This window comes from Schistocerca americana, chromosome 5 (assembly GCF_021461395.2).
Source record: "Schistocerca americana isolate TAMUIC-IGC-003095 chromosome 5, iqSchAmer2.1, whole genome shotgun sequence".
NCBI lineage: Eukaryota > Metazoa > Arthropoda > Insecta > Orthoptera > Acrididae > Schistocerca > Schistocerca americana.
The window spans coordinates 243703757-243729268 of record NC_060123.1 but is presented as its reverse complement, the minus strand read 5'-3'; the positions used below and the strand labels follow the sequence as shown (position 1 = coordinate 243729268).

General features: G+C 39.9%; 1 protein-coding gene across 1 annotated transcript in view; it reads left to right on the top strand.

Annotated features, from left to right (window-relative positions):
• The window catches only part of LOC124616718 (kinesin-like protein KIF14), a 250548-nt gene that overhangs the window by 136918 nt on the left and 88118 nt on the right, over positions 1–25512 (top strand). The window contains exons 8-11 of the mRNA XM_047145078.1: positions 13530–13690; positions 17686–17886; positions 18055–18309; positions 18405–18641. Coding sequence (XP_047001034.1) covers positions 13530–13690; positions 17686–17886; positions 18055–18309; positions 18405–18641 — 854 coding nt within the window. The remainder of the gene's footprint in view (positions 1–13529; positions 13691–17685; positions 17887–18054; positions 18310–18404; positions 18642–25512) is intronic.

The window sequence follows — 25512 nt, the reverse complement described above, 5'->3', positions numbered from 1 at the left end:
TGCCATACGCGTTTCGCCTTTATTTTCTGCAAGGTATCATCAGTGGCCTGGAATATGTACATATGTTTGCTATTTAATTTACATTTTTGTCACTGTCCCTATAGTCACTGGTTTTGCTGCAAAATAGCACAAAAGCAATCGAATGCACAGAATACTAACAGACTTTCAAGGTTAGGAACAGATTGATATTCTGTGGATACATCACACCAAACAAAATAAAAAAAATCAACATTGCCTTACTTTCTCTTCCTTTTTAACAATTTCCAAAGATGCATGGCATCATCACATAGAAGCGATAATGCTGTAGCGCGCACAAATATAAGTCAGCTGCGAAAGGCGTGTCTCATTTTTGCTTTCACCGATCGAGGTGGCGTAGTGGTTAGCACACTGGACTCGCATTCGGGAGGACGACGGTTCAAATCCCCGTCGGGTCATACAGATTTAGTTTTTCGGTGATTTCCCAAAATCGCACCAGGCAAATGGCGGGGGTAGTTCCTTTGAAAAGGGCACGGCGTATTTTCTTCCTCATCCTTCCGTAATCCGAGGTCTTTCTGCTCCGTCTCTAATGACCTCGCTTTCGGCGGAACGTGAAATTCTAATCCACCCCTTCCGTTTTCCTTTCGTTGGGACTGAAGAAAATTGGCAGACAGAGCCAAGAGGCGATTACCCGTCCCTCAAATTATCAGCGAGGACGTGTGCTGAATGTACACTCCTGGAAATTGAAATAAGAACACCGTGAATTCATTGTCCCAGGAAGGGGAAACTTTATTGACACATTCCTGGGGTCAGATACATCACATGATCACACTGACAGAACCACAGGCACATAGACACAGGCAACAGAGCATGCACAATGTCGGCACTAGTACAGTGTATATCCACCTTTCGCAGCAATGCAGGCTGCTATTCTCCCATGGAGACGATCGTAGAGATGCTGGATGTAGTCCTGTGGAACGGCTTGCCATGCCATTTCCACCTGGCGCCTCAGTTGGACCAGCGTTCGCGCTGGACGTGCAGACCGCGTGAGACGGCGCTTCATCCAGGCCCAAACATGCTCAATGGGGGACAGATCCGGAGATCTTGCTGGCCAGGGTAGTTGACTTACACCTTCTAGAGCACGTTGGGTGGCACGGGATACATGCGGACGTGCATTGTCCTGTTGGAACAGCAAGTTCCCTTGCCGGTCTAGGAATGGTAGAACGATGGGTTCGATGACGGTTTAGATGTACCGTGCACTATTCAGTGTCCCCTCGACGATCACCAGTGGTGTACGGCCAGTGTAGGAGATCGCTCCCCACACCATGGTGCCGGGTGTTGGCCCTGTGTGCCTCGGTCGTATGCAGTCCTGATTGTGGCGCTCACCTGCACGGCGCCAAACACGCATACGACCATCATTGGCACCAAGGCAGAAGCGACTCTCATCACTGAAGACGACACGTCTCCATTCGTCCCTCCATTCACGCCTGTCGCGACACCACTGGAGGCGGGCTGCACGATGTTGGGGCGCGAGCGGAAGACGGCCTAACGGTGTGCGGGACCGTAGCCCAGCTTCATGGAGACGGTTGCGAATGGTCCTCGCCGATACCCCAGGAGCAACAGTGTCCCTAATTTGCTGGGAAGTGGCGGTGCGGCCCCTACGGCACTGCGTAGGATCCTACGGTCTTGGCGTGCATCCGTGCGTCGCTGCGGTCCGGTCCCAGGTCGATGGGCACGTGCACCTTCCGCCGACCACTGGCGACAACATCGATTTACTGTGGAGACCTCACGCCCCACGTGTTGAGCAATTCGGCGGTACGTCCACCCGGCCTCCCGCATGCCCACTATACGCCCTCGCTCAAAGTCCGTCAACTGCACATACGGTTCACGTCCACGCTGTCGCGGCATGCTGCCAGTGTTAAAGACTGCGATGGAGCTCCGTATGCCACGGCAAACTGGCTGACACTGACGGCGGCGGTGCACAAATGCTGCGCAGCTAGCGCCATTCGACGGCCAACACGGCGGTTCCTGGTGTGTCCGCTGTGCCGTGCGTGTGATCATTGCTTGTACAGCCCTCTCGCAGTGTCCGGAGCAAGTATGGTGGGTCTGACATACCGGTGTCAATGTGTTCTTTTTTCCATTTCCAGGAGTGTATGTCCACTATATGGTTCGTGAGAAACCAACCTCGTTCGCCCTATCTGAGTATTTCTTCACCCAGCGAGAGATCGTAAAACTGAGCAGCTCGGGTCTGGGGACAGTCCCACTCCTGACACGCCGCCTCGCCGCCTGTCCCACTGCGGCTCAGCCAGTCTCCAGCAACTGCCGGTGGCCCGGTTCGAGACGGCAATAGAGAACCACCTTAGTCATTTTGATTCCGTAGTTTTGCAGTATGCATCAACTCCGTACTTCACAGGGAGGTGGGACAAAGTCTCGTTCGCCATCAGCACCAAGTTCTTGGGCCTGCAGTCCAGCACAGTTTGTGTTACGCTTAATTTTCTCAGCAATTCATTCATATTCTTCGATTTTTGTGTGTTGAAAACAATATTCGCTTGTAATATGAAACATGTTGTTATTACGTGAAGAAAATTTGAAAACGTACGACCTGTTTTAAATACTAGGTACCAGGTCGTTAAGTTTACAATAAATGTAATGAAATACAAAACTGTCCGTTTGCATATTTACCTTGATGCAAGTAAGACCATTTCCTGTCCCAAGGTACAAGGGAGCCCATATGATAGTTTTTAGGAAGGGGCCTAGACGCGGGCGTGTGGAAGATTTTTAATGTCTTGGTAACCGAATGGCGACTAGTAATTGGCCGTAAGGAGGTTTCCTGCTCTGACTCTGTTAAAAACCTGCGTAATACCCACGTTTTAATCATTTTCTTGAAGGAAAAACACCTGACTATCATATTTTCTCCTTTCCCAGACAACTAGGGGGGAGTCCCGTGCCCAGGTATGGCTGAACGAGCTTGCACGGCCGAATGAATGTCTGTCTTCTTGGACGCTAGTGGGCGAGCCCGTTGAGATCTGCATGGCGTTGTGTAGGGTATATAGCCATCCTGAACCAACCGGCTCCGTGACCGCATGACATCATATTACTAATATCCTAGACTACAGTAATCTTAAGGGTGGAGTTCTGTCACAGAGTACTGCTCGTGTAAATGCCACGGTGACAGAAATGAGATGAGAACAGGCGTACATATCCCATCTTTGTTGTTTACCACACTTCACTAGCAGTATCCATAGCACTATCATCCACTACGGTGCCGAGACGTTCATCACCTTCGAGAGCGAGTTGCTTGACAGGTTTTATAGATCTATTACTTAAGAAAGATTCGCGTCAGTTCCGTGTGATTTGAATGGGAAAGGTATGGCGGCAGATGAAGCAGAACAAATCCATTCTTCCTGCAATTTATTCCTATTGTACAGATAAGAGAAATGGCTATATTTCTGGAGTCTTAGTGTCTCTCCTTATTCTCCATATCATCGTAGAAATTGCCCCCTATTAGCAATTTTATGCACATGATCACTGGAGATGCCTATTAAGAGGGGTTGATTAGTTGTAAATCCTTTTCACTTCATCACCCCTCCTTCTTTCGAAATTTTCTCAGCATACATTTACGTAACTATGTACTTCCGGAAACACCATCACCTGTATTTGAGTTTTATCCCTCTTACAGATCTTTTAGTAAATTCAACAGTGCTAATAACAAGCTCACACACCGAGCGAGGTGACGCAGTCGTTAGCACACTGGACTCGCATTCGGGAGGACGAGGGTTGGATCCCGCGACCGGCCATCCTGGTTTAGGTTTTCCGTGATTTCCCTAAATCGCCTCAGGCAAATACCGGGATGGTTCCTTTGAAAAGGCACGGCCGACTTCCTTCCCCATCCTTCCCTATCCGATGAGACCGATGGTTTCGTCCCCCCAAATCAACCCCAAGCTCACACGCCTGCTCACGAACCCATTTCCCGCAATAACTTTAGAAGCTTGCAGTGTGCGATGGCGATGCTCTACTTGTAGAAGGTATAAGGCTGTACCTAGTCACACGGCTTTTTCTTCCGCTAGTGCCATAAGCATAGTGAATTCTGACTAGTAATTATTTCTTAGATTAACTGCTGGCAACTGATCCTAAATTTCAGTTTTTAGCGTTCATTCTCTTTAGAAACGAAAGCTTACAGAAAAAGTAACAATATTTATTCTGCTCACGCGACAGCCGAAACGTGTTTTTTCTTTGTAGTTACTTGATAAACGACCTTCAGCTTCATAATCGTCCATAGATAAGGACAGACGAAAGACACTCGAGTCGCCTTTAATCACGTGCGAATAACTTTTGTCTTCCCTACACACATAAACACGGGCAGTTATGTGAGTATAGTTTGAGGAACCCAGCATAGCTTTCTCTGTTATCTCTCGCATTCCTGTTAGAGACCAATCTGCTGATCCTTCCTCTTGTGCGACTCAGTGTAACTCGGTTAATTTGTTTCATTGATTTCTAGCAGCTGACTAGAAATTACGGATCATCCGCGATCGCGGAACTTTTGTAGTGTGATGTTTGGGTTTACAGAACAACCTGCAGTTTCAGTGACCACTGCCAACTTACTCGTAGCGTCCGTAAAGTCAAAACTCAGTGTTGACGTCGTGGGGAAGAGTAATTTCCTAGTCTTCAAAGATGTTTTTTTAATTACTTCAATCCTTTTCACCGTGAAAACTTGTTTCTTTTATCTTGCTGTCTGAAAACGTTAAAAAGACTTCCGCAAAGGTGTCTTTCCGGTGTATATTCAAGAATTTTTTAAATTTTATTTTTCTAGTAGTCATTGCAGTTGGAGTATTAGCTCAGTTTTGACAAGGACTTTAGGACAATATCAACCGTTATGTTATTGACCACCCCCGCAGGTACCTAGAACGATCGGGGAAGAGAGAGAGAGAGAGAGAGAGAGAGAGAGAGAGAGAGAGAGAGAGAGAGAATGGTAGATTATGTCGTTACGACTGAAATTTGAATCTAGTCCTCTCAGACGAATCCAGTTCTTCACTGTCAAACCAAAGCACCCGCTCCCTGAAAGTCATCATCCAGACTCGAGTGAGACACTGTAACAGCAGTAAATCGTCCATTGAGTGAAAATTCTGTCTTAGTTTCGGGCACGAGAGATGTGCTGTTTCGTTTCGTCGTGGAGAACGCCGTCGCGGAAATTTTCTTACTCTCTGACTTAAAAAAAGCTTCTTTGCTAGGGTTTAACGTACGGTACCTGCGGACAACGAAACTTCATTAAAGGGAGGGGCCGGGAATTATAGATTTCCCCTCAATCATCGATGGTACGGCCTAAGTCCGTTTCATTTGTGAGAACGGTTTTTTAAGCACTGATACTCGTCTTATAAGCAGACAATAACTGGAGAGTGCCAAATGCTACTTTGTCACCACTGAATGTAACAAGATAGTGCCATTTGTTCAGCACTTATGTGCAAAGAGCATCCATTTACTACCATGTAGTCAAATGTTATTTATTGCATCCGGCTTAATCAAGAATTTTAAAAGGCTTAAAAAGCTACATTTTACCTTTGCCTTATTCACAACTGTTCGCGAGGTAAACCGAATAGCATCATTTCCCTAAAGACTAATATTTAGGGACATGTTTGCGGGAATGCATCCACGCATGTACTCCATAAGCCACCTTAGGCCGGTTAACGCATTAGGCAGCCAGGCTGCGGCAGCCGCAATTTTGAGCAGCCAGCTGACGGCCAGTCGTGACGAATTGGCCGAGCGAGATGGACGTGGAAGACGCGATAATTGTTCACCTTTGTCTCAGAAGAAACGCAGAGCCAAACAGAGATGATTCATCCTCTACTGCTGGAGCGGCACACAAAGGGTTTATTTAAAAATTACTTCAAGGATCTTCGAAACTATCCAGGTCATTTTTTTAACTGTATAAGAGTGTCAGTGGAATCTTTTGATAACCTTCTGGAAAATACAAGAAATTCCATAACGGGTACTGATACTCGTATGCGAGCTTGTGTAACTCCGGAAGGACAATTTTTTGATTACTTTGAGGTGAGTTCATAAACAAATGATAGTTAATTTTTAATATTATTTGAAAATAATTGGCCAGGGGTTAAAACAATGTCACAATTTACTTATTTCTTTTTAGAGAAGAAAAATAGTACTCGCCCTTTCCAAATCCTGCAGCAACTATCAACATCAAAAATTTATGTCGCTGACTATTAATGGTCGCTCGGATTAGAAAATGTACAGTTAAAAAACTGCGCCGGCCCGAGTGGCCGTGCGGTTTTAGGCGCTAAAGTCTGGAATCGAGCGACCGCTACGGTCGCAGGTTCCAATCCTGCCTCGGGCATGGATGTGTGTGATGTCCTTAGGTTAGTTAGGTTTAATTAGTTCTAAGTTCTAGGCGACTGATGACCTCAGAAGTTAAGTCGCATAGCGCTCAGAGCCATTTGAACTATTTTTGCCAAAAAAACTTCAAAGCAGTAAAACGCCAAATTTGTGTGAAAAATTATTGAATTATCATCGGTTTGTCCCCTGGCCCTTCGATTACAATGTTACAAATTTGAAGGAACTGAAACCGGACGAAGTCAGAAAATAGAAGTGATAGTTTGAAAATATTACTACGTGTATGATGATTTGACATTATTATTTTAATTTTATATGCTAAATTATAACAACATTTGAAAAGAATATTTAATATTAAAGTTGTTGTTGTACTGATGACTGGAACAGATAAAGTATTTCAGAATTCTGAGGTTACACAGTTGAGTCAGTGGGTGACGACAGCTCATCGTATTCGGGGGCAGTGTCCTATCTGTATGTAATAGGCGTAGAATAATCATGACAGATTTTCCTTCTGCCCTTTGCTGAAGTCTGCTTGACCATCATTTGGCTGTAGTACGCATCCATGCTGAAACTGCTGTCTACTCGAGGCTTCTGGTTCATACCTACGGCTATATGCTCCAGCCACTGTTGTTTCTGACGCATAATCAGAATAGCCTTGGTGATGAAAGCATTTGTGCTCTTTTTATGATGTCAATCTCCATTTTGGCACTAATCTTGCGTTGTTCCGGAATCTTTTTCATGTCTTCTAGTAATGAAAGCAGAAATAGTCTATCTGAATCAGATTCTTGGTTCCTTTCACGCTCCTCCCTCAGTGCGATACTCTGTTGTTGTACATCAGTCAATCTGTCGTCGTTATTTTTCTGCTTATTTCTGGGAAGAAGTGAAGGACTTAGTACGCCACATCCCCCATAGTTACCTTCAGCAACGTCAGTTTCATCCAGACTACTTTGAGTTGTAGTGTCTACAACAGTTTCCATAAAAAGCTGCAATTGCTCGAAATACACGTAAGGGCTTTTACGCAAAGCTCCTGATCCACTTTTGGTACCTGCTCTGCGTTTTAATTCCCTGCTGAAACTTGTCCTAATATTCCACTTTGCTGTAGAGATTTGCCTGCAAAAAAAGTTTTTGTTGGCGGCGCCGATGGGATGACATCAGGGATGTTAATATGACTAATCTGTTATAATAATGTAATAAAATTCCTGGCAAAAATGCGTGGATTTAATTTTTTCATATGAACATATATTTCGTTACAGATATATGGGTACAGGATGTATTGTGGCAGCACTGAGTCAATTTTCGGATCAGATGTACTGCTGTCCAAGAAGTCATATATGAAACTTGCTTGGCGATTTGGGACAAAATGAGACAGACTGCGTTTCCAGAATTAAATGATGAAAGATGGATTGAAATAGCAAATGGATTTAATAGATATGCAAACTTTCCCAATTGTATCGGTGCCATCGAGGGGAAACATATCAGAGTAATAAAACCCCGTCATTCAGATTCACTTTACTATAATTAGAAAAATTATTTTTCGATCGTTTTACTTGCTTTATTTGATGCAGATTATAAATTCACTTACATTGATGTTGGAGCATATGGAAAATGTAGTGACTCTTCTATTTTTAAGAAATCAGTTCTGTGTGAAAAACTCCTAAATAAAAATTTGCAATTACGGTACCAGAGAAAAGCTCGATATCAAACAATGGAATACCGATGCCGTACGTCATTGTCGGAGATGGGGCGTTTGGTATGTCTGAAAATTTAATGCGTCCTTATGGGAGGAAGGAGTTTAACAGACAAAAAAGGAATCTGTAACTACCGACTGTCTCGGGCTAGGCGATTTATAGAATGCACGTTTGGCATTCTGGCAAATAAATGGGGAAATTTTCATCGCCCTGTGGATGTTCGGGAACAATTTGCAATTGCCATAATAAATGCATGCTGTGTTTTACATAATTATGTGCGAGAAAGAGGTGGCTACAAATTTGAAGATACAGTGTACGTCCCTCCAGAAGTGGAAATTTCCCCAGGTCCTACAAGAGCAAGGTGCCGTTCATCATCATCATCAGCATACAGAGATTTATTTGCGAATTATTTTACAAATGGAAATCCTCTGGAATGGCAAAATAGAATTGCATTGGGGTAATAATTATATGTGTTAATTGAATTGTGGATGTGACTATTACTGCTTTCATGTGAATTGTGTATTATTGTTAAGTGTACAATGACACCCTCTTCTTGATTATTGTACCTATAACCATTTTTATTGTGTAATAAATAATAAATGGCTTACCGGATTCATTCTTTTCCTTTTCCGTCATATTCCCCTCACACATTATATTTGTGACTTCCTCCCATCTTCTACTCTTCACGTCACCGCCACTGTAATCCTCACAAGATACGTCCCAGATTGCTCTTCGTCTTTCAATTTCTTGAATAAATTTCTCGGTGTCGAAAGCCATCGCGACTTTTGGCTCGAGGTGCAGAGAAGGTGTGGCTGCTCGGACAAGTGCGCGGAGACCGAGGCAACCACACACGCTCTTTGTGGGACCCGCAGCTCGCCACTGCTACGCGCAGCCGCCTGGCTGCCGTGCAGTCGCCCGTGTTGTGTTGGCTTTCGCGGCCACAAAATCCTGGCTGCCCAGTGCGTTGCCTGCAATCAACTGTTATTGTTTTATTGGCTGCCGCTGCCTAGTGCGTTACCGGCCTTACAGCGTACTGCGGAGGGTACCACTACCATTTCCCCCTTTCCATATGAAAATTCAGTGTGGGAAGAACTGCTGGGAAACGTGTGCATGACCTTAATTTTTCAGATTTTCTTCCCGTGGTCATTTCGCCAGACGTACACGGAATTATTGTGTTGCCAGACTTTTTATGGACGTTCTCGGATTTTCAACTGTAAAAACTGGTCTGTGATGACTGCCTCTCTAACATCCAACACTGGTATTGTTGAGCATCTGTTCAACACTAGCCGCTTCCTGTGACACATACATTCTATTATTTGGCGGTTCTTAGATGATTCCCATGATGTGGGGAAAGACATTGCTGGTTATGTTAGCCTTTATGTATAATACAAGCGTAATGTAACTGGCACTGGATATCAGATTCGCCGATATTAGACACGAGACTGTATGGGCGTTCTCTTGGACACGCACGTGCGTACTGTATGAGGAGACTTGTTTTACAATTTTCTCACCACCCGAGCTGTGAATAAAGAAGGAACACATTATATACTGTCGCAGATAAAATTGGAACCCTTTGTAGAACAGCCATGCATATTGATTGACAACAACTTTAGTCATAAATCTAATTTCAAGTAATATAAACTGCACAGTAGGAATTCTGCACAATGCAACTAATTTCCTCTTTTCCGAAAAAGTAACACCACGAGAGACGTGATCACGCTTTAATGACGGCGCGGTTTTTACCTCCACCACTGACTTGAAGTCGTGCGCAAGCATTGAAAAATCACACGTTTATGCAGAGAGGGCCATGATACGTTATTGAACTAGACATCATTTCTGCACCTAGGTGCCTTACAACCTATTTCCTAAATAATTAATGTTCCTGAACTTTTATCAACTTATGGGATGTATTTCCGCAGAACAGTTACGAAAATCGTGAGGAGGATCATCAAGCAAAAACTCTCAAATATCTCAGGGCAAACAAACTCAGAGTAACACCTCTTGTCTTAAGTTTTATCTATCAGCTGAATGTTGCAAGCTGGTCTGTCACATCATTTTTAACATCCAAGAGATTGACAATAAGTGAAAAATGTAACAATCAGGACTGAGCCTCTTAAATTGCCTCCAGTATTTTTGAATTCCTGCCAAGGCAAACACTGTACTGGTGTGTAATTTTAATGACTCAGATTTTAAAAAAGCTTCAATCACAGTAGCAACCTGTAGATCAGTTTAGACTAAAGTAAAGGAATCCCACCTGGAAGCTAGGTATGATCTATTTACAGAAATTTAGAAAAACTGGATCTAATTTTAGATTGTAGCTGATAAGATACATGGTTCACCTCCCCAGGAGAAATTGGAACTGGGCGAACTGTGAGCAGACTGATCATAGTAGATGTGGGTAATGGACATTAATTACATTAATATTTCTTCCATAGATCATGAACATGACAAATTGTAAAGATGTGAAACATGTCAGTTTAAACTAAGTTTTCATTAACTTCTCTTTTACAGTTAACACTTCATATTCAAAATTTCATCTGTTGAGTGGAAGGAGTTGTCATTCAGGAATTCTTTTCATTTGTTTTTAATTGTTGATTGGCTATGTGTCAGACTTTTAATGCTAATTGGCAAATGACCAAAGATTTTTGTAGCAGCATAATTCACCCCTTTCTGTGCTAAAGTCAGATTTAACCCACAATAGTAAAGATCATCCTTTCTTCTAGTGTTGTAACTACACACTTTGCTATTATTTTTTAGTTGGGATGGGTTATTAACAACAAATTTTGTAAGTGAATATATGTGTTGCGAAGGTACTGTGAATATCATGTGTTCCTTAAATATGTGCCTGCAAGGTGATCTTTGGTGGGCTCCAGCTATTATTCTGATTACACACTTTTGTTCAAGGAATACTTTTTATCTTAATGATGAATTACCCCAAAATATGATGCAATGTGAAAGCAGTGAATGAAAATAGGCATAGTAGCGTAGTTTACTGATATGTTTATCACAAAAATTTGCAATAACCCTAATATCGTAAGTATTTTTCCATTTCAGCAAATCATCAATGTGTTTCTTCCAATTCAATTTCTTATCAGTGCACACACCCAGAAATTTTGAATATTCTGCCTTAGCAACAGACTCTCATTCAAAGTCTATATTTATCAGTGGTATTATACCATTTACTGTACAGAATTGTATATACTCTGTTTTTTTCAAAATTTAGGGAGACACCATTTGCAGATAACCACTTAATAATTTTCTTAAAGACATTATTTACAATTTCCTCAGCTGATTCTTGCTTCTTGGGTGTGAATACTATACTTGTGTCATCAGCAAAAGAACTAGCTTTGCATCTTCATGAATATAGAGTGGAAAGTCATTAATATATATTAGTAACAATAAGGGACTGAAGACTGAATCCTGTGGGACAACATTCTTGATAACTTCCCAGATAGAGGACTCTGCTGATTTTTACAGACTATCTGTACTGTTAATTTCAACCTTCTGCATTCTTCCAGTTTAATATGAATTAAACCATTTCTGCACTGCCCCACTCATATCACACTACATAGCTTATCTAGAAGATTTCATGAGTCACACAGTCAAAAGCCTCTGAGAGATCTAAAAATATCCCAATTGACGATGATTTGGTTATTCAGAGCATTTAATATTTGATCAGTGAAAGCATATATAGCATTTTCTGTTGAAAAGCCTTTCTGAAAACCAAATTGACATTTTTACAAATATGTGAAGCTACTCTTGAATACATAGCGTTTTCAAGAATTTTGGGTAAAACTGTCAGGAGTGAGATTGGGTAGTAGTTGTTAGCATCAGACCTGTCCACTTTTTATGCAATATTTTAGACTATCTGGAAAAGTGCCCTATATCAGTGAGCTACTAAATACGTGGCTGAGTATCCAACTTATCTATTGGGAATAAGCTTTTAGTACTCTGTAGGAAATGCCATCAATTACATGTGAGCTTTTACTTTTGAGTGGCTCTTTTTTTCCTAATTTCAGTAGGAGAGGTGGTTTGAATTTCAGTTTTATCAAATTTTATACGTATTGCCCCTTCCATATACAGCCTTGCATTTTCTAATGAATGGCTGGATTCTATTTTCTCCACAACACTTTAAAAATGATTATTAAAAATATTTTCAACTTCTGACTTATTGTTAACTAACTTTTCATTGAGTCTGATAGAAATACAGTCTTCTGTGCTCTTGGTTACCCTGTTTTCCTTTTAACAATATTCCAAATGGTTTTAATTTTATTATCAGATGTGCTAATCTCAAACATAATGAACATACTTCTGGACCAGTGCAGTAGTTCTTATCATGTCTGACTGTTTCTGGATCATTACTCCTTCTAGCTATAAGATAAATTCTCTTTTCTGTTTTCAAGATATTTTATGCCTTTAGTAAGCCATGTCTCTTTATATGGTTTCTTACAATTACATTTCACTGTTTTCATACAGAAACTGTTTTCAAATATACTCACAAAGGTATCGTGAAATGGGTTAAACTTTAAATTAGCACCAGGTTTCCTATAGACATCATCCCAGTCTAACTGTTGGAAGCTTCCCGTAAAATTTGCAATTGTTAAATCGTTAATTGAACACACCATTTTGGAGTACTGTTTGGTATTACTATATGGAGCTAGGTCATATACTGTAACTAGCTGCACGTCATGATCAGACAGACCATTCTTAACAGGAAAATTTTTTATTGATTAAATTTATCTTGAAACTTCCTGGCAGATTAAACTGTGTGCCAGACCGAGACTCGAACTTGGGACCTCATTCTGGAAATTTATCTTGGTCTATAAAAACATTGTCTATCTGTGTTACTTTCCTGTACCACTCGAGTAGGAAAATCAATAACTGATATCAAATTGAAATAACCAAGTAATACTTCAGGGTCGTGCTTTGTATCGGACTCTTTCAGAAAATCTGCGTTGAAATCCTCACAAGCAGTTATTTGTTTCCCTCTGTCTGACCGATACCACAACAAAGAATTCAAGTTTTCAAAAATAGCTGAAAATTTTCCAGTGGGTACCTATACACATCTACAATTATAAAAGTACCATTATTTACTTTAAACGCACATGTACATGCTTCTGTATGTTGCAGTATACACAATTTTTTAGTTTCTACATTTTTCACACTATGACAAATTTTAACATACGTAGCAATCCACCTCTCTCTCTAGTGTCCCTACTTACATGTGCTGAAAGCTTGCATCCACCTACATTTTACATTGGATGTACAAATGGGGTAAAAAGTGGAGACTTTGGCAATGTTACCAAACTAATTTTTCAATTACAAGTTGTAGCAACATTGTTGAAGACATACATGTAACCACTGATAGAGTATATTGAGTCAGACTACTGACGTTCAACTAGGGCTGAAGTTCTCAGGATTTGCTTTGTATGGTGTAATCTTCTGTAACATATTAATTTTGTCATCACTGTTAATTACAAGTATAATGTGTGTTACTTATTATATTATATATAACAATTTCAGGAAAGTCTTGGAGGAAATTCACGCACAGCAATGTTGGCTACTATCAGCCCTGCCAGTGTTCATGCGGAAGAAACATTGGCAACATTGCGTTACGCTTGCCAGGCAAGAACCATCGTCAACAGAGTTCGTATCAATGAGGAGCCAAGAGATCGTGTCATCAGGTTAGCTGTCTGATTTTGTATTCAATCAGTTGCCTTGACATTTATACACTATTTACCTGCCACTGGCTGTACTAAGCTTTAGCCATTAGGTTGCCTGTTGGGAAGAATTGAGATTGTATTCTGGGTTAAGTCTTCATTGCTGCTGTCGTCCTTAGCCTGAAACACTTTGTCATATTCTGGGTTAAGTCTTCATTGCTGCTGTCGTCCTTAGCCTGAAACACTTTGTCCTGAGTGACTAGTGTAATATATTGCAGAATGAACAACTGCTAGTGTAATATTTGTATGTAGATTTACTGAAAAGCTATGAGTGTGTCAAAGTGTCTTGCAGTCATGTCCTTAATTTAAAACATTAAATAGCATTTCAGCTACATGTTCTTGAAGTATTAATTGTTTTACTTGTGATTACTTTAAGGTAGGATGGCATTCCATTACCATAGCAGCAATTAATGTTCTGCTTAAGTTGCTAATGATTTAGTGCCACAACCAGTTTTGATTAGTGAGGTAGTAATCGTGTCTCTGTGAAATTCTAGTATGAGCCTTAAGAATGAGTATCTTATGTAGAATTGTTATTTCCATTGTTTTCAAAGTATATTTCTCATTCATCTCAGGAACTATACAAAGATTCAAACAAATCCTCAAATACATATACAATTTGGCCTCTGTTGTTAGTTACCGATTCATGCTAATGACGTTTGAGTTCTGTCCATTGGTTTTTGTTCTGTGTTCTTCACTCTCTTATTGTTTTTAATTGTTATTCTAACAAAATAATTATTATATTTACTTTCGTCATCTCAGACATTTTCAAATAAATTTGTTTAGTTAAACATATTCTATGATATTAATATTGTCTTGTTCATCTTGAGCTCCCAAGCACATTGTTGTCAGTATTGATAAGAAACTACCACAGCTGTATTGATATACATTTAATATGTCACAGCCTGTTTTGGTTGAAAGAAGATCGTCAGGCTACACTGCCAACAGTCTTAAAAAGAAATCCCAACGGACACTATGACTTAAAAAGTCTTAGTTCTATTATGTAATGTTAAAGGCAAACCCTAGAACGTGCCAGTCATATAAATACTCTGTTGCCTGCCTAGCAGAAGCTGAGTCTAATGTACACAGCACACAAATCGCCTGAATTCACTGGTTGTTGTGCTTCTGCTACACAGTTGACAACATGTTTCGTATGATTGTCATGTTCCATGGTCTGTTGCATCATATATCTAAGACTTTCAAGTCATGATATTGGCAGACCTTTGTGGAGATTTCTGTTGGTATTGTAACCTGATGGCAGTCTTTTAAATGGAATTGTTTGTGACATAAGCAGTATGTATCAATACAGCCATGCTGTGTTGATTTCTTACTAACATTATTCCTATTGCCATTTTCTTGAAACTTGCTTTGCGCCAGCCGAGTACCTTTATCATTTTTTAAATGAGAGAGGTGGCACTGTGGTTAAGCTGAAAATAACTATTCCATGATTGAATTCTAAAAGTTTTCTTACTATGTATTTTCACATTTAACATCTTCAAAAATTGTCTATTTTATCCGTTAACACTCCTACAGACTTGTGTGTTTTTATGTTGCTCCGTTAATGATGTCATTAAAAATGATTTTATCACCTCAGTGGCTTTTATGTTCATTATTTCCAAATCATTCTGAATACTTTGCATTTTAGCTTGTCACATCAGTTGTCAAAATCCACACAACAGTACACTGGTCTCTGAACACATTGCATCAGGTGAGCGAATTAAAGTTTACAGTAATGCGTCACCCAAAGTGTGACTGTTATGTAGCATCCACATTAATCGACTTTGACAAGTGAACCATGACAATGGCAATACTGACATTAGGTATGCATCTTGTAAACTTTCGATGTGGTCACTGGAAACGACTGCCAGCAACATGATCAGAGAATTTAAAAATTTGTTATTTCTAAGTTCTCCCCAAACTCTGTCTTGTTTTCGAGAGGTTGTTCATACTCTTTCCCAGTGTTTAACTTTTGAGGTTCTTCACAGCATCCTCGACTGTAAGTTACAGTTGTCTTGCTCACTTTCAGCAAAGATTGTTCTTTGATAGTTGCGGCATACACCTGTGAGTGTTATTTCACATTCAACTCTACAATCACAAAATATGTGACATGATTCAGGAGAAATGTTGACTGACATATAAGGGCATGCCGAAAAGCAGTGCCTCTGAATTTTTTATTCTGTTCTCAGTACGCTGATGCAAGTTGCAACCTTCTGGCTCTGGAGGGTTCCGAATTTGTAGTGTGTAACGTGGCCATTTGTAAATTACTGCGTCGGCATGTTAGAGAGCCTCAGCAAACTGAAAGCATTAATTCAAAGTGTTCATACACACATGGAGCACCCCCTTCTTCAGCATCACAATGCCAGACCACACGTGAGCTCTGTGATGTCTGTAACAGTCAGAGACCTTAGTTTCACTGTTATCCGTAATCCTGCATGCTGTTCCAAATTGACCCCATCTGATTTTAATTTGTTTCCAAAACTTGAAGAATACCTTTGAGGACTTCAGTCTGATAGTGGTGAATTGGTGCCACTAGAGGTGAAGTTATAGCTTGCTCAACAAAGTCAAACCACCTACAGTGACTGTATCACCAAACTGGTCTCTTGCTGGGTGAAATGTGTTAGACGCCAGGGTGACTATGTTGAGAAATAAATGTGTAGATACCAAGAATAAAGTTGTAGATTGTTAGTAAAGTTTGTTTCATTTACAAAGCTTTAAGAGTTTTCGCATAAAAATTCAGAGGCTCTACATCTCAGCATGGCCTCGTACTTGTGCTATTGTCATGCACCATGTCACAGTCTTCTGTTTCAAAATATAAATACATAGACGATTAGAGTCATTTGTTCAGAATGTAAGGTGAAGTTTTATAGTAAGACTGGCGATGGATTTAAACAAAGGCACGTTACATTCCTTGTTGTCACCTTACGTAAGTCGTTACCTTCTGATATCTCCTATGTGCTCTTGTGTATTCTTGATGCAGCCTCTGCAACATTGAAATCTGTCTGGTCATCGGCAGTTTTCATGTACGTTCTCATACTTCATAATTTGTATTTGTTATCATGTTAATAATAATTCTATTTTGTTGTTTGAATTATGTGTGAACTTGTGCGCCACCTGTTGGTCCTTCTGGCAATTTATGATTGATGCTGACAAGTGCACACAGCAGTCAATGTTCTAATGGCTTCAAATGGCGACAGACGTGCTTGACCAACTTTGTTGACTTCAAAGTCACAACAAATTACAGTTCATAAAGAGGATGTGTTAACTTTGCATTCTGGTGTACTTGCTAATAATTATGGTATATTTCCTTACATCTTACATTTCTGATGTGTATTTTTAAAATAATTTGTGTTTTAACTGATCCAGTGCTTTTATTTTCAATGAAAGAATGAGGCCCACCCGCCTTGCGAGTGCAGAATTGTGGTCAGTGACTTTGTTGATATAACATACATTGTATTGTAACCTGGTTCATTAGTGAGCATTGGTATGTTTTAGTTATTCATGTTTGCCTCTTTCTATGTGGTCTTAAAATTTTTTACAGTTCACATTGACCTGATAGGTGTTTTTCATTATTTACAAAGTATATCTTGGGACTGTCAGAGGATGCATTGTAGTCTTCAGTGTACATTGACACAGTGTTTTTACCATGAGTGGTTTGTTATCATTATTCAGTGTTCATTACCTTGAAATAACATATGTTCTTAAAGTTGGTTAAAGTCACATTAAGGCAATTTTCTGTTTTTTCTTACTTTTATAGTTCTGAAGGTAGATGTTAGCAACTAAAACTGTTATTCACTTTTAATGTAATGAATTTTTTAACCCAAGATGAAAAAGATTTTAGAAAACTTTTAAAAAAGTCTTATAAATGTTTATAAATTTGGCAGCCCTAATAACTGTACATAAATTTCAGTAAATGGTATTTCTTGGCTTTTATTTAACTTATGCTTTCTGTTGTCAATTTCTAGGCACCTTCGTGAGGAGGTTGAGCGGCTGCGTACCTCAAGAGGAGATTGCGAACATCAGAGGCATATGAGTATGCCTCTTTCTCCACTAGATGATAAACGATGTCTTGAAGATGACACATGTGAAATCAGTCAGAAGGAAGAATTGAAGAAGTTGAAAGAACAACTACTTCTGAGCAAGGAGGAATTTGCTGAAACCCAAAGGTAACTCAAGATAAATAGAAGCTTTCTGAGGAATTTCAGTGATTTATTTTAATAAGCAACTTTAGGTGTCATTTGCTGAAGCATATTTTATCAGATGTAAAATAAGGGTTATTTGTTAATGTATAAGTACATGAACAGAAAAGGATAATGTGTGTTGGACATTTCCAGGCGTTGGTCTGAGAGGTTGGAGCAAGCAGAAAGTATCAAGAAAGTCGAACTAACTTACTTACGACGTTGTGGAATAGCATTAAAGCTTGATATAGAAAAACAGGCATGTCTCATCAATCTAACACCAGATCCAGTCCTTTCCGGCACACTTATTTATCTTATTCCTCCTGGCCGTGTTAATATTGGACGTGAAGATCAAATTGATTCCAACACTGATATTGCCTTAAGTGGACCTCTTATTAAGGACAGCCACTGGTAAGAAAACTTTTAAAAGATAGTTTCCTTACATCAGAAAATTAAAATTTTCTTTCCATTGTTTATCTTTAGTTTTAATGTGTTTATCAATGCAGTACAATTGAAAACAAGGGAGAAGGATTGACACTGATACCAGGAAATGGACCCTGTTTCATCAATGGTGTAGAAGTAACTGAAGAGCATTCCCTACATCATGGTGATCGGCTTGTCATTGGAGGGAACCATTACTTCAGAGTGAATAATCCAGATGACCCAGATGCTTCAGAAAAAGGTGGCGAACCTGCTGATTACTGTTTTGCACATGAAGAAATCAGAACTGTCCAGGAGAACAGGTGACAAAAACATGAGCATTTTACATAATCTTGGCCACTCCTAAAATGTGGAGTTTCTTTCTTTCTTTCTTTCTTTTTTCTTTTTTTTTTTTTTTTCCTTTCTTTTTTTACGTTGAAAACACCTTTGTATCACTTTACATACATAATGGCAACAAGAAACTAAACAACATTAGTGGTCACTCACTAGAACTCAGGGTGCATGGTAGATTTAGGTCTATACTTTGTCTCTTCATAAAATGAATCTCTCTCTCTCTGGTGCCAATAATTAGCTTTCTGATGTTGCGTTTTCTCGCAGAATTGTGCTGCAGTCAGAATGTTCTTTGCTAGTCAGTTGTTCACATGTTATGGCTATTTACTTTGTACTTTAAAATTCCTTTAAGGTTTGCTGAATCTCAAAATTTCATAGAATTATTTGTGACAGTCAAGTGATTCTTTTACCACAGGATTGTAACTTAAGTGACATGCACATGCGTGCATGTGCAAACGCACTTTACATCCACATGACCACTTCAACAGCCAGAGAATGTGGTTTTGTGTGTTTGTGTGTGATCTTCTATCTCCACGATGGCCTTGTTGGCCAAAAACACTTTTTGTTGTGCCTGTTTGCGACCCAGCATCTCCACTGTATGTTGAGTAGCAGCTATCCTTTTCGTAATATTGTTACATTCCATCCTAGATTTTCCATTGTTTGGTTTTACTACAATAACTCTTCTTTTGCTATCTCTTCTTTTGCTATCTCTTCTTTTGCTATCTCTTCTTTTGCTATCTCTTCTTTTGCTATCTCTTCTAGTGCTGCCTCTTCTAGTGCTGCCTCTTCTAGTGCTGCCTCTTCTAGTGCTGCCTCTTCTAGTGCTGCCTCTTCTAGTGCTGCCTCTTCTAGTGCTGCCTCTTCTAGTGCTGCCTCTTCTAGTGCTGCCTCTTCTAGTGCTGCCTCTTCTAGTGCTGCCTCTTCTAGTGCTGCCTCTTCTAGTGCTGCCTCTTCTAGTGCTGCCTCTTCTAGTGCTGCCTCTTCTAGTGCTGCCTCTTCTAGTGCTGCCTCTTCTAGTGCTGCCTCTTCTAGTGCTGCCTCTTCTAGTGCTGCCTCTTCTAGTGCTGCCTCTTCTAGTGCTGCCTCTTCTAGTGCTGCCTCTTCTAGTGCTGCCTCTTCTAGTGCTGCCTCTTCTAGTGCTGCCTCTTCTAGTGCTGCCTCTTCTAGTGCTGCCTCTTCTAGTGCTGCCTCTTCTAGTGCTGCCTCTTCTAGTGCTGCCTCTTCTAGTGCTGCCTCTTCTAGTGCTGCCTCTTCTAGTGCTGCCTCTTCTAGTGCTGCCTCTTCTAGTGCTGCCTCTTCTAGTGCTGCCTCTTCTAGTGCTGCCTCTTCTAGTGCTGCCTCTTCTAGTGCTGCCTCTTCTAGTGCTGCCTCTTCTTTAGACCAATGGCTGGATTGGTGAATCCAGTTAGCATCGCATGCGGGGTGCAGGGATAGCTTACTATTTGTGGTGTCATACCCAGAGGTTAGAGGAACCCCTTGGTGGAATTGGTGATGAATTGCCTCTCAAAATCAAAGGTACATCAACCACATTCCTCTAAGAAATTTCTTTCTTGTAGATTGAATAAAGGAAATGTTAACATGATATTAGTAAACTGCAGAATGATTTGTTGTGGTAGAGTCCCAAAATTAGCATCACAAATTGGAGGTAATAATGCCCAGATAGTATTAGGAACAGGACATGGATAGTAGCAAAATCCTGAATTCAGATTGGAGTACGTATTGCAAGGCTAAGTTGGATGCCAAGGATAGCAATTTATTTGGTAACGTAAAGAATTCTATAGTATCTAGTAAAGTTATTACAGATTACAAAATTGAAATAATCTTGGTGAAGTTAAGTATCAAAGTTGGTTCAAATCTGGTATTCAGATGCTTTTATAGGTCACCTGTGACAGGAGCTGTAGAGGCAAAGCGTTTCAGAGAGAACTTGCAAAATGTTGTGAGTAAGTTTCTAAATCATGCTGACTTAATAGGAGAGGACTTCAGTTTTCTGTTATACATTGGGATAGTTATGCAATCAAAACTGGTACCAAGGGCAGGGATTCATGTGAGGTTGTTCTGAGTGTCTCATCTAAAAATTACTTCAAGTAGATAGTTAAAGAACTGACTCTTGCAAGCAACATGAGACTCCCAGTAACAAACCAACCAGAACTTTTCAAATCAGTTATTGTAACGGAAAGCACCAATAATCTTTAGTCTATGATGGCATTGATGCAAAGAAAGATAAGTAAATAATTTGCTTTATGAGAGTGACAGGATACAGTTGCACAGTAAGTAATGAGCATCAGATTCAGTTCTGAGGACGAAACTGTGTATCACAAATGGATAAAATTTAAAAGTATAGTTGAATACACCTGTGACCAGTATGTGTTGAGAAAGATTTTAAGGGGTGGGGAAGATCTGTCATAGTTCAATACCCATGTTAGAAACTTCTTCCAAAAGCAAAGAGATCATTAGTACAGTAAAATCAAAGCCTAGTTAACAAACTAAATTGGAACAAAGCAAAAATGAGCATAAGATAACTAGTGGAGAAGGATTTGAAAGTAAAGTTTTACCAGTTGATCTCACTAAAAACCGTAAGTAGTGTGGGTCCTTTATTAAATCAATTATGGATTTAATCATCTATTCAGTCTCACAGTGACCATACTGGCACCAAAACTAAGATGACAGAGAGGAGGCCAAAATAATGAATTCCAAAACTGTGTCAGTTGCAATATGGTTCCTCCTCTCAGTCATTGCACAAATGCCAAAATGGCATGTAGTGAGGTAAATGACTATGGAATAAAAAGAAATCAACTAAAATTGCTTAATAGCGGGAAGGCAATCCGGAAGAATTAAGATGTATGTTTTTGTGTAGATCATGTGAAAGAATGTGCTCCCCTTCTACGAGTAGTTTATAATTTTTTTTTGCTGGAACAGTGGTAGTTACCTAGTGACTAGCAAACAGCACAAGTCATTCCTGTTTTCAAGAAGGATTGTAGGGCAGGAGCACATAATTATTAGCCTGTATCACTGACATCAGTGTGCTGTGGAAGTACTTATTGTGTTTTGTAATCACACATGAAGACTTTTTTGGAGAACACACATCTCCTTGAAAAATCACCATGGATTCCACAAACAGAGATACTGAAAAATTCAGATTGCCCTGTTCGTACATTAGATCTAAATCACTGTACACAGTGGCACGCAGGTTGTTGCTGTAATCTTTGACTTCAAAAAGACATTTGGCAGTTCTGCACTGTGGTGGTTTATTGAACAAAATACAAGCTTTCAGAGTGTTTACCAGATTTGTGATGAGATTGATGAATTCTCCACAAATAGAATTCAACACATAACTCTTAACAGAACAAAACTAAGAGATGTAAAGGTAATTTTAGGTGTACGCTAAGGGATGTGATAGGACCTTTAATGTTTACAATAGGTATAAATTATGTACTTGGTAATGTTAGAAGCTCCATGAGACTGTTTCAGGATGATGCAATTGTCTATATGAAGGTAAGAATGCCAGAAGAGGTAATGTTAGAAGCTCCATGAGACTGTTTCAGGATGATGCAATTGTCTATATGAAGATAAGAATGCCAGAAGATAGTAGCTAATTGCAGGAAAACCTACAGATGATCAAGAATTGGCACAGGGATTGGCAGTTGACCCTGATCGTAAATGAAAACAACATTTTGTCCATAAATTACATAATTGGTGACAAATAACTAGGAAATTAAATACTGTAAAGTATGTTGGAGTTATCGTCCATAGTGAGCTAAAGTGAAATGACCGCATAAAACAAACTGGAGAACAACAAATTGTCTGGCTGAGATCCGTGGAAGAACGTTAAGTAAATGTAATTAATCCACAAAAGGAGTCAACACTTGTTTGACCAATTCTAGGGTATTGGTCGTAAGTCTGAGGCCCTTACCAGGTTGAGTTAACACATTGGAGACCAGGCCCAAGGATAGCTTGGGCCTCAACTTTGGATTAAAGAGATCAGGCCTGAGTATAGGTCGAATCACGATTTTTTCAATGTGCAAGCCGCCAATTGCTTCAAAACTGGACCCATTTTGCATGAGAACAGTGTATGGATGTCTCCCAACCTGTGCCTTGACTGCTGCTACCTCCTGTTGTCAATTTCTATAATTATTTCAGAAGAAACAGTAGTGAACAAGACAGCTGCTGTGTTAAGTTTAGCAGTTCACTCTAATTCTGCTACAAATATATCACGTTTTTGGAGTGAGCAAGAAAATTTGTAATCTATCAAAGGACTAAAGTAAATATGAGAAACAAATCTTGAAGCTTGGCACTTTTTTTAATCACTCTTGACAGGATGCTCAGCTTTAAAAAAATACTTCCTGAAATTGCTGCTAAGATGAAGTCAGGGAACATCATTTTGCAGAATCTTTGTGGTATTACGGAGGATCATCAGCTCCAACACTAAGAACATCTGCTCTTGGGCTGGTGCGATCTGGTTCAACAGCCCAATCAGATTCGTTGATACACAGTTCAACTGAACTATGTCCATCATCACAGGAACAATCAGAAGCACTCCAGTTTTCTGGTTGCCTATTCTCAGCCATATAACTCTTCCATTTTTGTGATGAGAATCTGCTCTCAAGGGGGAATTTACAAAAAATAGCTGGTGATCCTTACCTTCCTGTACATGAGGACATTCCTGCACTACTTAAAACAGAATTTGCTCCCGTCATCCACCTTTGTAAAGTAGAAAATTTTTAATTCATTTATGTCCATCTTACTGCATGGACAAGGGACTTCAGCTGATGACATACAGGGTGAAGAAAAATTGTCACGAAATTTTAACCCTGGATAGCTGATGCCAGTAGGAACCAAAATTACTAATGTTGTGTAGGTTGACACTGCATCATTTTAAACTATGGAAACTTGGCGCCACGTGCTCAGTTTGGCTGCGGGATTGCCCTGTTGCTGGATGCTCTGGACAACGCATGACAGTGAATGCTTTGCGTGCCGGAGATTGTGATGTATCCAAGGCAGCCCACACGCTTGGTGGTAGGGATGTTTGTATGTGTGAACCGACAACCATAACGCTGCCTGTCAACCGATGAATTGCAACAGGGCAATCCCACAGCCAATCGAAGTGCATGGCGCCAAGTGTCTGTAGTTTAAAAATGGTACGTTGACCTACAGAACATTATAAATTTTGGTTTCTACTGGCATCAGCTATCGAGGGTTAAAATTTCGTGACAATTTTTCTCCACCCGGTATATGAGAAGTACCATCACAGTTATATCTTGAGAATGTCTTTATTCTATCATATGACTAGTTTTGGTGTCACATTACTGCCTTCCTCAGCTCTCACCACAGCCAAAAGAGCATTTGATTTTCTTGGAGCATTTACTATGGGATCCTAGTTATTAGTATAACCGAGTTAACTTTCATCAGGAGTCTATACTTGACACCATGTTGTCTCCAGTGCAATCACGTGTGTCAGGTGACATGTAATTGCAGTGGAGACAACATGTGTGTTAGTAACAAGGATCCCACAGTAAATGCACCAAGGAATTCAAATACTCTTTTGGCAGTAGTGGGGCCTGAGGATGGCGATAATGTCTTGTCGAAACTAGTTGTTTGATAGAATAAAGTCATTCTCAAGATACAGCTATGGTGGTACTTCTTCTCATATATAAAATTTTTGGTACACAATGGAGCAACAGCAACAGACCGGTGGGCAGAAATATGGCAGGAGGACATTACCCTAGAACACTTGAAGATGCCTTCTTTTCAAACAAGCCACCAGGTTTGAAGAGCATCTCTGGATAGCATTCAACAGAATAATTGTGAATAGTGGAAGATGTGCTGGCTCAGTGTACAAATGAGTATTAACAATGTTGCCCAGCTATGATTGTGGTGCAGAACAACGAACTGTTCAACATATTGTATGTATGTGTCCAAAATGATTCTTTCATGGCCATCCGGAGGAGTTTCTGTTGCCAACAAAGACATCAGCTGTGTTATGTTCAGCAGCTGGATATTTGTCTGTGACCTTCCATACTTCATAAATACTATAAATGTACATAACATTATAATTATTTTTCAATGTGTTAGATGCATGTATTGTTAAAGAAACAAATTTCCTGTGTAATGTAATGCTAAGGGTTATTTGCCGCAGACATTAACCACCTTTACAATTATGTTCATGCAATATTGAGAGCATTAGAACGTATAAGATATGTTGGAGTTTCTCATCAAGCCAGATCATTCCAGCTAGCATTTAGTGGTGAGTATCTGTTAGCTGTTGTTTGAGAATGTTATTTATTACAGTACTAAAAACTGAATGTGGTTCACACTAGAAATCATTCTAACTTGTAACGTTCTACATTTTTGTAATAAAATTCCTAAGTTTCCATCATTATAAAATGTAATGACAGATTCTTTTCCGAATTACCACATAGGATAGTGTGTCATTATATTGTTACTCCCATGTTGTAGTTTTAAGGTTTTATATTGTTAATTTAGGGAATCCAAGATGATAAAAGAATTTCCAAAAAGTACTTGTCTGTTAACCTGAAATTGCTAGTTTTTTTTCTTCTTAGTTATTTCTTTTCTCAAATAATGCCCAAATTGCAAGGCATATCCCCATCTATCAATGACAACGACCCATCCCTCATTGAATGTAGGTGCTCTTTATTTTCTTATTGGATGTATCCTTTCTGATAAGGTCTCATTATTTTCTTTTGCAGTATGTAATTTGAATGTTTGCTTTGTTGTTGACTTTATCTCCATATGTAACCAAAACACAAACTGAAAGCTAACCGTATTTGGCTTACAGCGTGCCCAACTTTATTACATGAACATTTTACAGGGCTCCCCAGTTACCTC